The sequence below is a fragment of the Schistocerca piceifrons genome, chromosome 9 (assembly GCF_021461385.2).
Source record: "Schistocerca piceifrons isolate TAMUIC-IGC-003096 chromosome 9, iqSchPice1.1, whole genome shotgun sequence".
NCBI classification, from domain to species: domain Eukaryota; kingdom Metazoa; phylum Arthropoda; class Insecta; order Orthoptera; family Acrididae; genus Schistocerca; species Schistocerca piceifrons.
Window position 1 is genome coordinate 135,222,709 of NC_060146.1, and position 12,980 is coordinate 135,235,688.

Below are 12,980 nucleotides of genomic sequence, written 5' to 3' on the forward strand. Positions count from 1 at the left end.
AGAGGGCATCATCCGGGAGGGGGAGTTGACGGAAGCCACTTTGGGAAAGGAGATGGAGGGTGTAGAGATGGAGGGCAGGGGGGGACACAACGGTGAAGACGTGGCAGGGGGTGGGGATGGGAGAGGAGAGGAGCAACCAGGGGGTGAGGGGGTTCAAGACGGCGGGAGGTGTAGAGGATGCGGATATGTTCGAGGAACAGGAGCAGATGGGGGAAAGGAATGAGATCATAGAGGATCCGCGTGGGGGACGGGAGGCGGATACGGAAGGCGAGGCGGAGTTCAGCGCTCATTTAACTTTACGACTCTATATCTCAAAATTAACAAAAATGGACTTGTACCACTATTGAAATAAGCCCTTCATATGCACACACCGCACATCGATCTCGTGAGGCACAAGGCTCTCATAACAAAGTACGTACGTCGGTCAACAGATGACACTAGGAAAAGTATGTTGACTGCGCTTTTTAGTTGCTACTTGCGACTCTTAGTTGCGATTTGTCACAGAAATAGCAGTTTGACTCGGTAGCGAATAGCGTAGTATGAACTTTACTCAACAGATGGCAGTGCTAACTGCGCTTTTTAGTTGCGACTCTTAGTTGCGACTTGTCACGGAAATCGCAGTTAGACTCCATAGCGTACCGCAGAGATGGGCGTAGTACGAACTTTGACCCACAGATGGCACTGTTAACCGCGCTTTCTAGTTGCTACTTGCAACTCTTAGTTGCGACTTGCCACGGAAATCGCAGTTGGACTCCAAAGCGTAACGCAGAGATGGACGTAGTACGAACTTTGGCCAACAGATGCCGCTGTTAACCGCGCTTTTTAGTTGCTACTTGCGACTCTTAGTTGCGACTTGTCACTGAAATCGCAGAAAGCAGTGCTAAATTCGACCAATAGATGGCTCACGTCTTTGAATGTGAAATACTATTTGCGACTGCTAACTGTGACTGAAATCGCAGTTAGATTCTATAAAGTTGCTACTGTGATATCTGTGACTTCTCAGTCACTGTGATTTCTAACAGATACGCGATTTCCTGCCCACCACTACTTAGTTGCGACTTGTCACTGAAATCGCAGAAAGCAGTGCTAAATTCGACCAATAGATGGCTCACGTCTTTGAATGTGAAATACTATTTGCGACTGATAACTGTGACTGAAATCGCAGTTAGATTCTGTAAAGTTGCTACTGTGATATCTGTGACTTCTCAGTCACTGTGATTTCTAACATACGCGATTTCCTGCCCACCACTAGTTCATAGTTGCTTTTCTGCTGTTGTGAGGTGCGGTAGGAAGTTATTATAATTATTAAATAATGGCTCCGCAGTGGTCCAAGGAAGCAATTGAAACTTTGATATGTGCTTATAGGGAAGAACAGTGTCTGTACGCAGTGAAAAGCGCAAATTATTACAATAAACACTTGCGTGCAGAAGCACTCGAAAGAGTTGCAAGTGCCGTGTGTCTTGTTCGACCATACACGACGAACAAGGAGTGCTACAGCAAAATGCACAATCTACGAACTCAATTTAAAGTGGAGCACGCCAAAGTAAAATCAACGAAAAGCAGTGGCGCTGGGATGAACGACGTAAGTACGAAACTATGAATTTTGTGTTGAATGTAGAAACCTACTACTTGCAAAAATCTGACACATTTAAGACTGTTTCCTAGAAATATCACACTGAATATTCACCTGATTTTTGAAAGCACATAATCTTGAATGGTAATGGATTACGATGTAGCTTTCCCACGTACATTTTACTATGTTAATATGAACTTACAATTTTTCAGATATACAAACCATCTTTATGGTATTACGAGAAGTTAATGTTTTTGGCGGATCATTGCTTGCCACGAAAAAGCACAGCCATAGGCCTGACTCAACATTCCATGACTGAGGACAATGAAAGTGAAGAGGTAAGTTACCTGTTTACTTAACACAAAAACTGAATTTCATGGGTCTTGGACACATTACAAATGCAATTACAATACTGTGCTCCACTGTCGTAGTTATTCATACAAAATCATGTAGTGGGTAGTAGTTTTGTAAAATTACTTTTGAAAATGAGGTTATTTGTTCGAAGCTATTTAAGAACCATAGTAAACCCTGAAGGGATTATTTTTTAAATTTTTTAACCTTTTACAAATTGGAGCAAAGTAGCCCTAGTGTGGATTAGGCCTAATTTGCTTGTGGATAGGTGTCAGTTTTCTCTGTGGTTTTGATATGGTTTTATTTCTTCTGTATGATTCCCAGTCTTCATCTGAACTTCCTCATCTGCAATTTGTTCTTATGATAGGTCTTCATCACTAGAATAATCAAGCACTGCCTGGTTTCTTCCTTCTATCAGGTTGTTTACTAGTACCTTTTACTGATTCAGAAGCATTTTGTGACATTTTTAGCAAATGTTCCATTTGTTATGGATTACTGGAATTCTTTCAGATTTTGTGTGCATTGTAATTTGCATATTGGTGTGCTCTTGGCTTTTGTTTGCATTCATACCCACTGTAATAACACTAATCTCTTAAGCAGTATTCCTTTCAATGTGTTAAGATTCATCCCAAGTTGCTTCAGGTGTGAAAGACAGCAATGAAAATATTGTGGAGCTATTTTGATCAAATTTGTCAGAGGGAAAAAGTTGCCTCAGTTTCCCTGAAATTGGGGCAAAGAACACCCCCCCCCCCCACTTTTATAATAACAAAATGTAATTTAAATAGAAGTTACCTCTTATGTAGTAACTGTCTCTTACATTATTTACAAAACTTCAGTATGCTCAGCTGTTCATTGGTATGTTATGCATTTCATTCAGTTATAGTATTGCAATAAATTTCAGAACGTTTTGCAATTTACAGACATGCAGTCTCTCTTCTCAAAGTGTGGATATACAACCATCACCACATCAAAACATCGAAGGCTGTTATAGTCTTGATGTGGATGTGCTGAACGATGTATGCATTGGGGAACAATGTGGAGAAGCAGCAGCAGCAACAACAGCACCACCACCACCACCACCACCACCACCACCACCTACCCATGCCACTCAAAGCAGGGATAGAAGAAGAAAGAGGCCTGGTGATGGGTACACGAGTGCTGTTGAGGTCATAGCTAATAAAATATGTGCCAGCCAAGACCGCCAACAACCCTCGTCAGAGCTAACTATGGATAGCTGCATGATATTCATTGGTAACCTTGCAAAGGAAATCAAGAGCAATGAAATCAGAATGCAGTTAATAAGAGACCTTGTTAATGTAACAACAGAAGCAAAACTTAAAGATCTACAGATACAAATGCAGAACTCGAGTGACAGTGAAATTGTGTAAGTTTGTGACTTTCATAATGTACAGAAAATAAATGGTATTTAAAATTATTTACTTTATTCCTTTCTTCCAAGTTCCCTTTAATTTCCACTAACATCTTGGCCAACAATATCTTTATTTGTTGTGCACATACAGTAAAGAATTATGCCAGTCATTGAATTATAAAATTGTCATTCCATTACTTCATTTATGTCATTTACTTATAGCACATCATTCCACTGCCATAAGAAATATTGATAAAATAAACGTTTTTTCCCTGCTGCAAGACTTCTATTTATCTCAAACCTGAAATTTTATGAAAGGCTTAAGAGAGAAAATTTAATTGTCTCTGAAAAACAAATTTCAGCCTTTTTTTCAGCAATGGTATGACTAGTTACAAATAATTAATCTTCTACTAATGACATAAATTCTATTGAGGTGGATTGATGTAGATATTTGTATAGTTCTTCTGAGATTTAATTTGTACATATGTTTACAATGCTTTGTTGAACTGCTTTGAGAAGTCTGTTTTAAGGGTAACCAGAAACAAATGCGAGAAGTGTTATAAGGTCCTTTGTCCACTTACTGCACTTAACATGAAAATGGAGCTTCAAATTTAAAGGTAATATTTCTGCTAATTGAATCAGACATCAGTTGTTTAGCAAGATCATTTTTATGATTTATGTGCATATCCTCATGGAGCTAAACAGCAACTTGACCAACAGTAAATGCACTCTCAAACATTTAATGGAAATTAATGGTGAAAGTCTAATGACAGATGCAAAAAGGGAAACGTAGATAAAGAAAGCTGTAGTGTTGACTCGTGAAGTTTCTAATAATCCTAATGCTAGCTGTACTACCAACATATTTCATATTAAACCATTTTTTCAGTTTTGAAAGCAATTTTCCAGGAAGGTAAATTAAATGCAATACTAAGAAATCAAAGAAACCTTTGTTCATGAAGTATCAGCATCTTCACAATAAGAAAGTGATGTATAAGAAATAGCTAGAACAATTATCAATACCAATTTCGAAATTAAACCGCTAATATTGTTACATTCACTGCCATGGGGTTCCACTAGCCGAGGCAGAGCCCTGGCTATTTCTGCTAGTGGCCACATTGCAGTCAACATAAGAGACTGCCAAATAAACCATATAAGCTATGTCTATTAAGGAGAATTGTAAAATATTCAAAGAGTAAGTAAAACATTACACTGATGCAGCAAAGAGGACATTTAGTGAAATAGAACTTTCTCATTGTCTGAAAGGAATGACTAAAGTAAAATCCCTGTAGCATAATTATATACTAGCAAACCCAGAAATGCTGGACAACTGTATAATATGTGTGGGAATTGGATACACATCTTTAGCACCCCTCTCTCCCCATCCTTATCTTACCACTGTATGATCTTGAGCCTTGATTGGAATGTCTCAATATGAGTAAGTGCATCCATTGAGATAACTGGTATACAGGGTAGTCTAAAGACTTCTGCTACTGAATTTTTGAGGACAATAATTTCAATGACATTTCACAATTTTAATCTGCATACGAATAATACGAATAGGATTACAAAGTTTTCTAATCGTAACCCACAAGTGCAACTGGCCTCTTTCCTGTAAATATGATTGCTATGATGAAAACTTAGCAGCACATTTACTATATAATTTGATTGTACATAAGTAGGAAGATTTATGATAGGGGAAACAACTTGCATAACGGCAGACATGCCAGACTATGTTGGTTGAAACACTGTGAATAGGTTAAGCTGTACATTTTCACAGCATAGCAATTTCTTTCTTGCAGTAACTTTATGCAGAAAACCTTAAGACATTTATAAAAAAAGAGGAAAAATAGCCTATTTCAATATGAATGAGAGTATCAGATAAATATACAAAACATATTGGTAAAGATCTTGCTATAGACTTTTGGTAACACCCCCACCCCCTATCTATCCAGATGTTCATTAGACAGTGTAAAAATTTGAAGCAAATTACCCAAGTACTTTGAGATATTTGGTAACAACATTATGCAGACTTGCCTATGTAGTAGCATATCCTGCATGAAAGCTTTGCACTCAACTGTACATTTAGATCAGGCTGTTTCATGAGAACAAATTAAAATATGCCGTTTTGAATCCAGTTGATAGTAAGGATTTCTAAATCTCTGAGTAGGTAAATTACTTCAAGAGTATCGCCAATAAATGCATAGTTGAGATATGTAGCCAATCATAGTATGAATTTCAAAAGAAGCATGTACTTATGTGACAAATAATAGCAGCTGGAATCTTGTGATATCTAATGATATAATTGTATTTAAGAAATTGAATACAGTTAAAATATCCTGGGATATTTAAATAAAACACAGAGATACAAGTCGTCTGCATGATAAGTAATTACAATAGGAATTTAACATGATAGGAAACAGGAGTAAAATAAGCAGTAACATTTTTAACCAATTCTGTTTATGCATTGTATTTGCCTATTAAAATTTAACAACTGTATCAGAGAAATACATAATGTGACACACTCGTGAATGAAGTCGGCCGTGGCATTTTAGACACATCATCCCGGTATTCACCTTAGCGACAAGGGGAAACCACGAAAACCCACGTCAGGATGGCTTGATATTTACTTAATAAACAAATAATCCCATAACATATATAATGGCTATAATGGCTACAGTTAGCTCAATCCACACACACACACACACACACACACACACACACACACACACACACACGGTAAAAAATGTCTTTTTACATCGCTGCTTTGTTCTGTACACTTTTTAAATATGGACACATGAATTGCAACAGTATTTTCTTCAGAACACTTCACAAGCATTCTTGAACGTGAATCCTATCATGTAGTTGGTGTATCGGTAGCTGCATCTGGAACAGAAAACCAGAAACGAACAGCAGAAAATCTCTTACACACAAAAACAGACACCTATTGTCTGAATAGAAATATAGACAATATTCTTGAATACATGCATACTGATTAAGAAAGTTTTATGCAACTGATAAAAAAATGCACATACTTTGTAGCAGCCATCTATGACAACATTGAGACCTCATAAATGCCTAAATATATTCACAGAGTTGTACATAGTTCTCTTAACCATATATTGCTTCATTATTCTCTTTGCAGTTTCAAACATACATCAAAATTAATAGAAAGTAGGTAATAGTTCTTACACTGCTAAAGGAGGCTAGTGATAGTGTGCCTGAAAACAGGAAGCAAAATTTAAGGCTGTTCAGACCACAAAAATTTTCAGTTTGCCTTCAGTGTAGCATTCCCCTTTCAGTGATGTGAGGAGCTGCCAAAAATGACATGTCCCATCTTGATAACAGGATTAGATTAGGAATGTGCAAGTTGCCGAAGTGGCATCTCATCAAAAGAAAGGCACTTTGCCATTGTGCCACACAAATTATTATTATTATTATTATTATTATTATTATTATTATTATTCAGTTCTCACGCAGAACAGTAGCAAAGTGGTGTCTTCTAGTTACTGGTATTTCAAACGCAAGGAGTCTAAAAATCAACTGGTTTACAAACAGGAGTACAATGAACCAATTTTAACATGTTGTTCTGAGACTACCAACATCATTCTATTAAAAAAAAAGAGGTTATCAAAAAGTAGTAGCAACAAAAATTGGTGTGCAAGGGTAGTAGCTAATATCTGACTCCATGCAGAAACATTGTTTCACAAAGGTTGGGAATTACTGATACAGTGTTAATGGAAGTGGTTAATAGTAATATGGGATAACATCATCATCCCGACACTGTAAAATACTGTAATCCTGTGCCAATACCTGAAGTGAATAACAGGGGATGAAGACTCAGGACAAAGGTGGGAATAGAAGTATGTCTACCAGTGTGGAGCCAGTTTTCCAAGCAGACTAAAGTTAGAGCACGGTGTAAAGCAGCAAATTTGTGATCCAAAGTTATCACTAAATGCTGTTCCGTGTCCAAAAGTGAACAGTAAAACCACATTTGTATTATAAGTTACCTGGAACAGACAGTACTTAAATCAAAGAACATTGTAAAATAGGGGCTAAACAGATGAGCCAATCCAACTGTTAAAATAGTAACCTCATATTTTAGAGGTTGGAGCAGGCCCTATTTGGCCATCCTGATTTATGTTACCCCTCATCAAGGTTCTGTCAAGGCCACAACCAACCAGCTGTCCTATCCCAAAAGCATACTTATATTGTATATTTACAAACTATGTCTTTCCATTGTATTATGGTGACAAATACCAGATAATTGTTAGATGATCCTTCGATGAATGAATAAATAAGTAAAATAAAAATTAGCATGGACATCCAAGTGCTATCAATCATAAAAAAATATTGTGCAGTACCTTACTACCACAAATACAGTCAGCACAAAATTATCTTCCAAAACTGTTAATTTGGGATACATAAATGTGTAGTAGGTCTTTCCATACCTTCTTCATAACCATCAAAGAAAAATATTATTTCATAATAGTGGCTCTCTACATGTGTCAGGTAATTAATTGTGGAGCTGTTATACAAAATAAGATCAGATTTTTGCAAGGTCTTGCACAGGTTCCAATCATTGCTTGAGATACATATAAATTTATATTTATCTCTCTCTCTCTAGATACATATAAATTTATATTTATCTCTATCTCTATCTCTCCCTCTCTCACACACACATACACACACACACACTGTCAATATGCCAAAGGACTGAAAATGAAACAATGAATAAGGTAATGTTTCAGAAACATAGTAAAACATTATCTGTTACCTTCCTGAACACACCTTTCCTGCCATGGAACTCTGCCAACAGTATTGAAATACCATATCAGATGTTGTCTCACTTCTCTTGCACTGGCTGCACTATGATTTGCACCCTGAGTAGCAATGCCAGGAAGACATGGTAATTTATCTACATTTGGAGGGATATATCCTTGAGAGTTTCTGGCAAGTACAAAATTATGTAGCAAGCAACACACTTTTGTAATGAGCTCTACTTTGGAAACAGATACTGGAATAGTCTGCAGCAAAATTCTGAATTTGTTTGACATTATGCCAAAGGCATTTTCCACAACTCTACGTGCTCTACAAATTCTGTAGTTAAAAATTCTTTTTTCAGGTGTCATGTCACGTTCAGGATATGGTTTCATTAAATTTTCCTTTAACGCAAAAGCATCATCTGCCACAAACGTGTAAGGAACACAGATGTCACTACCTGGAAGTGGAGACTTTGGTGGCAAATTTAATGAACCATCCATGAGTTTCACGAACAAGGCACTCTCTCTGAATATTGCACCATCATTCATTCTTCCATTTCTGCCAATGTCCACAAACAAAAATTTATAATCAGCATCTACTAGAGCTAAAAGACCTATGCTGTCGTGACCTTTGTAGTTTCTGAATGATGAACCATCAGAGCGCAGAGGCCTAAACTTGACATGTTTCCCATCAAGTGCTCCAATGCAATGCGGGAATTGCCAGAGGCTGTGGAACCCATCTTCTATTACTTTCCACTCGGCAGGATCACGTGGACACTGCAAATTACATTTTACTTCACAGTCGTGCCGTACCAAGAAGAAAATCGTAGCAAATACTTATAGCATTTATCTCGAGCTTACCTGTATCGCATTATCTCCTAACACGCTTGCTATGGCCGTCAAAGTCTCTGGTATCATACGGGAGAGCGTGTTGTTCGCTATTCGTGTAGAATAGGCCAAATCTTTGTAAGTGTTTCCGGTCGCTAGGAAACGCAGTGTGACAGCAAGCCTAGAGACGCATATTAAACATGTCTCAGATTGATCGTAAAATTACAATGGATTATAAATAAAAATTAACTTTCTGTTTCGAACATATAATAATACACTTACCTTTCCCGCGCCGTAATTGCCTGACGCATCACGGTGTCTTTCTTCTGAATCAAAGGCGAAACCATACGAAGCAGTTCTTCAAATGCCGATACATCCACTCGAATAAAATTTGCAAAGGATGTGCGATCTTCTATCCTATAAAATAAAGTCGTATATAATGAATAGGAAAATAGGAATGCGGGTAAGCTACTACAAACAGCATAGTGAACGCATTATTGTGGCCAAGATAGATACGAAGCCCACACCTACTACAGTAGTACAAGTTTATATGCCAACTAGCTCTGCAGATGACGAAGAAATTGAAGAAATGTATGATCAAATAAAAGAAATTATTCAGATCGTGAAGGGAGACGAAAATTTAATAGTCATGGGTGACTGGAATTCGAGTGTAGGAAAAGGGAGAGAAGGAAACATAGCAGGTGAATATGGATTGGGGGACAGAAATGAAAGAGGAAGCCGCCTGGTAGAATTTTGCACAGAGCACAACATAATCATAACTAACACTTGGTTTAAGAATCATGAAAGAAGGTTGTATACATGGAAGAACCCTGGAGATACTAAAAGGTATCAGATAGATTATATAATGGTAAGACAGAGATTTAGGAACCAGGTTTTAAATTGTAAGACATTTCCAGGGGCAGATGTGGACTCTGACCACAATCTATTGGTTATGACCTGTAGATTAAAACTGAAGAAACTGCAAAAAGGTGGGAATTTAAGGAGATGGGACCTGGATAAACTAAAAGAACCAGAGGTTGTACAGAGATTCAGGGAGAGCATAAGGGAGCAATTGACAGGAATGGGGGAAATAAATACAGTAGAAGAAGAATGGGTAGCTTTGAGGGATGAAGTAGTGAAGGCAGCAGAGGATCAAGTAGGTATAAAGACGAGGGCTAGTAGAAATCCTTGGGTAACAGAAGAAATATTGAATTTAATTGATGAAAGGAGAAAATATAAAAATGCAGTAAGTGAAACAGGCAAAAAGGAATACAAACGTCTCAAAAATGAGATCGACAGGAAAGGCAAAATGGCTAAGCAGGAATGGCTAGAGGACAAATGTAAGGATGTAGAGGCCTATCTCACTAGGGGTAAGATAGATACCGCCTACAGGAAAATTAAAGAGACCTTTGGAGATAAGAGAACGACTTGTATGAATATCAAGAGTTCAGATGGAAACCCAGTTCTAAGCAAAGAAGGGAAAGCAGAAAGGTGGAAGGAGTATATAGAGGGTCTATACAAGGGCGATGTACTTGAGGACAATATTATGGAAATGGAAAAGGATGTAGATGAAGATGAAATTGGAGATACGATACTGCGTGAAGAGTTTGACAGAGCACTGAAAGACCAGAGTCGAAACAAGGCCCCCGGAGTAGACAATATTCCATTGGAACTACTGACGGCCGTGGGAGAGCCAGTCCTGACAAAACTCTACCATCTGGTGAGCACGATGTATGAGACTGGCGAAATAGCCTCAGACCTCAAGAAGAATATAATAATTCCAATCCCAAAGAAAGCAGGTGTTGACAGATGTGAAAATTACCGAACTATCAGTTTAATAAGTCACAGCTGCAAAATACTAACGCGAATTCTTTACAGACGAATGGAAAAACTGGTAGAAGCCGACCTCGGGGAAGATCAGTTTGGATTCCGTAGAAATGTTGGAACACGTGAGGCAATACTGACCTTACGACTTATCTTAGAAGAAAGATTAAGGAAAGGCAAACCTACGTTTCTAGCATTTGTAGACTTAGAGAAAGCTTTTGACAATGTTGACTGGAATACTCTCTTTCAAATTCTAAAGGTGGCAGGGGTAAAATACAGGGAGCGAAAGGCTATTTACAATTTGTACAGAAACCAGATGGCAGTTATAAGAGTCGAAGGACATGAAAGGGAAGCAGTGGTTGGGAAGGGAGTAAGACAGGGTTGTAGCCTGTCCCCGATGTTATTCGATCTCTATATTGAGCAAGCAGTAAAGGAAACAAAAGAAAAATTCGGAGTAGGTATTAAAATTCATGGAGAAGAAATAAAAACTTTGAGGTTCGCCGATGACATTGTAATTCTGTCAGAGACAGCAAAGGACTTGGAAGAGCAGTTGAATGGAATGGACAGTGTCTTGAAAGGAGGATATAAGATGAACATCAACAAAAGCAAAACAAGGATAATGGAATGTAGTCTAATTAAGTCGGGTGATGCTGAGGGAATTAGATTAGGAAATGAGGCACTTAAAGTAGTAAAGGAGTTTTGCTATTTGGGGAGCAAAATAACTGATGATGGTCGAAGTAGAGAGGATATAAAATGTAGGCTGGCAATGGCAAGGAAAGCGTTTCTGAAGAAGAGAAATTTGTTAACATCCAGTATTGATTTAAGTGTCAGGAAGTCATTTCTGAAAGTATTCGTATGGAGTGTAGCCATGTATGGAAGTGAAACGTGGACGATAAATAGTTTGGACAAGAAGAGAATAGAAGCTTTCGAAATGTGGTGCTACAGAAGAATGCTGAAGATTAGATGGGTAGATCATATAACTAATGAGGAAGTATTGAATAGGATTGGGGAGAAGAGAAGTTTGTGCCACAACTTGACCAGAAGATGGGATCGGTTGGTAGGACATGTTCTGAGGCATCAAGGGATCACCAATTTAGTATTGGAGGGCAGCGTGGAGGGTAAAAATCGTAGGGGGAGACCAAGAGATGAATACACTAAGCAGATTCAGAAGGATGTAGGTTGCAGTAGGTATTGGGAGATGAAAAAGCTTGCACAGGATAGAGTAGCATGGAGAGCTGCATCAAACCAGTCTCAGGACTGAAGACCACAACAACAACATAACAGTCATTATTGGTATATTTATAAAGTCAAACAGTAATGAAATGGTGATACTTTTCAAACAAAAGTAGGTGTTATGCGAACTAACCTCAACTCTTTATGAAGCATGGAGAGCACACCTTTCCCAGCGTTTCTCCTCTTAATCCAGTTTTTCGTCCATTCTTTCTTTCTTCTTCTCAGTAGCATGTATTTCTGCATCGTTTAGCACCAAAAGAGCTAATAATGCCAGTTTGCTCTGAACATCTGTACCTGAAGCAGCCATCTTCGTTCGATACAACACGCAGCCGATCACAACACAACTAGCTGCCGATCTTGCACCGTGGGAGAGCTTCGGCATGGAAGATAGCCGGCTCCTTTCCCTGCAAGCCGGCAGGCATGCACGCCATCTCGCAAACTTGCGGCGAACCTTGCTCCGTGTGAGACGGGCTTAACCATGTAATCTCGGTGAAGTGGTGTTGCAGTTAATTACATAGACATAAGGATTATCACAGGTAGACGTTCATGACTCGTTCCTTAGTAGCAAATAGCCTTTTATAAACAAAGTAATTGCCTCCGGCTGCAGCTCCTGTGAGATTAGGATACTTTGCTATGAGCGTGTGTGTGTGTGTGTGTGTGTGTGTGTCTGTATTAGTGTGTGTGTGTGTGTGTGTGTGTGTGTGAGAGAGAGAGAGAGAGAGAGAGAGAGAGAGAGAGAGAGAGGGACAGAGTTATTTTCGGTACTGTAGCAGTGACACAAACACTCTTATAAAAACTAATACTATGTTGATGAGAAGCACGTGGCCACTGTAAAAGTTGTAAGAAGATGCCACGAACGTAACAACTTTTTTCGATGTGTTGTGCGGCGCGTTTTGGCACGCCATCAAGAAGGCGGCAGTGGAAGCTGTAGCAAGGATTAATCTGAACCCGGATGCAGAAATGTGGCCGTCTATAGTGCGATTAAAATTACTTGACGTCTCTCACTTGCCACTACAGCGTTGCCAGCTACTGCTCGGCAGTA

At 38.6% G+C, this 12,980-nt stretch overlaps 2 protein-coding genes across 2 annotated transcripts; one reads left to right on the forward strand and one right to left on the reverse strand.

The window, feature by feature from the left end:
• The first annotated feature begins 1,403 nt into the window (after nt 1–1,403).
• Nucleotides 1,404–3,312, forward strand: LOC124716758. Its single transcript, XM_047243303.1, has 3 exons — nt 1,404–1,582; nt 1,786–1,911; nt 2,845–3,312. Exons 1-3 carry the CDS (start codon nt 1,502–1,504, stop codon nt 3,310–3,312), a joined length of 675 nt encoding a protein of 224 aa, XP_047099259.1. The 5' UTR covers nt 1,404–1,501.
• A 2,797-nt stretch (nt 3,313–6,109) lies between these two features.
• On the reverse strand, nt 6,110–12,181 carry LOC124716759 (protein ALP1-like). Its single transcript, XM_047243304.1, has 5 exons — nt 12,072–12,181; nt 9,164–9,298; nt 8,915–9,062; nt 8,082–8,830; nt 6,110–6,176 (listed from the first exon to the last, which is right to left on the reverse strand). The coding sequence occupies exons 1-5, from the start codon at nt 12,179–12,181 to the stop codon at nt 6,110–6,112; spliced, it is 1,209 nt and encodes a 402-aa protein (XP_047099260.1).
• Nucleotides 12,182–12,980: the final 799 nt, after the last annotated feature.

Bases quoted from the DNA above. Each gene is read 5' to 3' on its own strand.
- LOC124716758 (XM_047243303.1), top strand. From the start codon at position 1,502: ATGCACAATCTACGAACTCAATTTAAAGTGGAGCACGCCAAAGTAAAA. The intron at 1,583-1,785 runs GTAAGTACGAAA...ACAATTTTTCAG, and splicing joins GTGGCGCTGGGATGAACGAC to ATATACAAACCATCTTTATG. The intron at 1,912-2,844 runs GTAAGTTACCTG...TGCAATTTACAG, and splicing joins AGGACAATGAAAGTGAAGAG to ACATGCAGTCTCTCTTCTCA.
- LOC124716759 (XM_047243304.1), bottom strand. From the start codon at position 12,181: ATGCAGAAATACATGCTACTGAGAAGAAGAAAGAAAGAATGGACGAAA. The intron at 8,831-8,914 runs GTAAGCTCGAGA...TGTAATTTGCAG, and splicing joins TAGGAGATAATGCGATACAG to TGTCCACGTGATCCTGCCGA. The intron at 6,177-8,081 runs GTGTGTTCAGGA...TTTCTGTTCCAG, and splicing joins AGAGTTCCATGGCAGGAAAG to ATGCAGCTACCGATACACCA.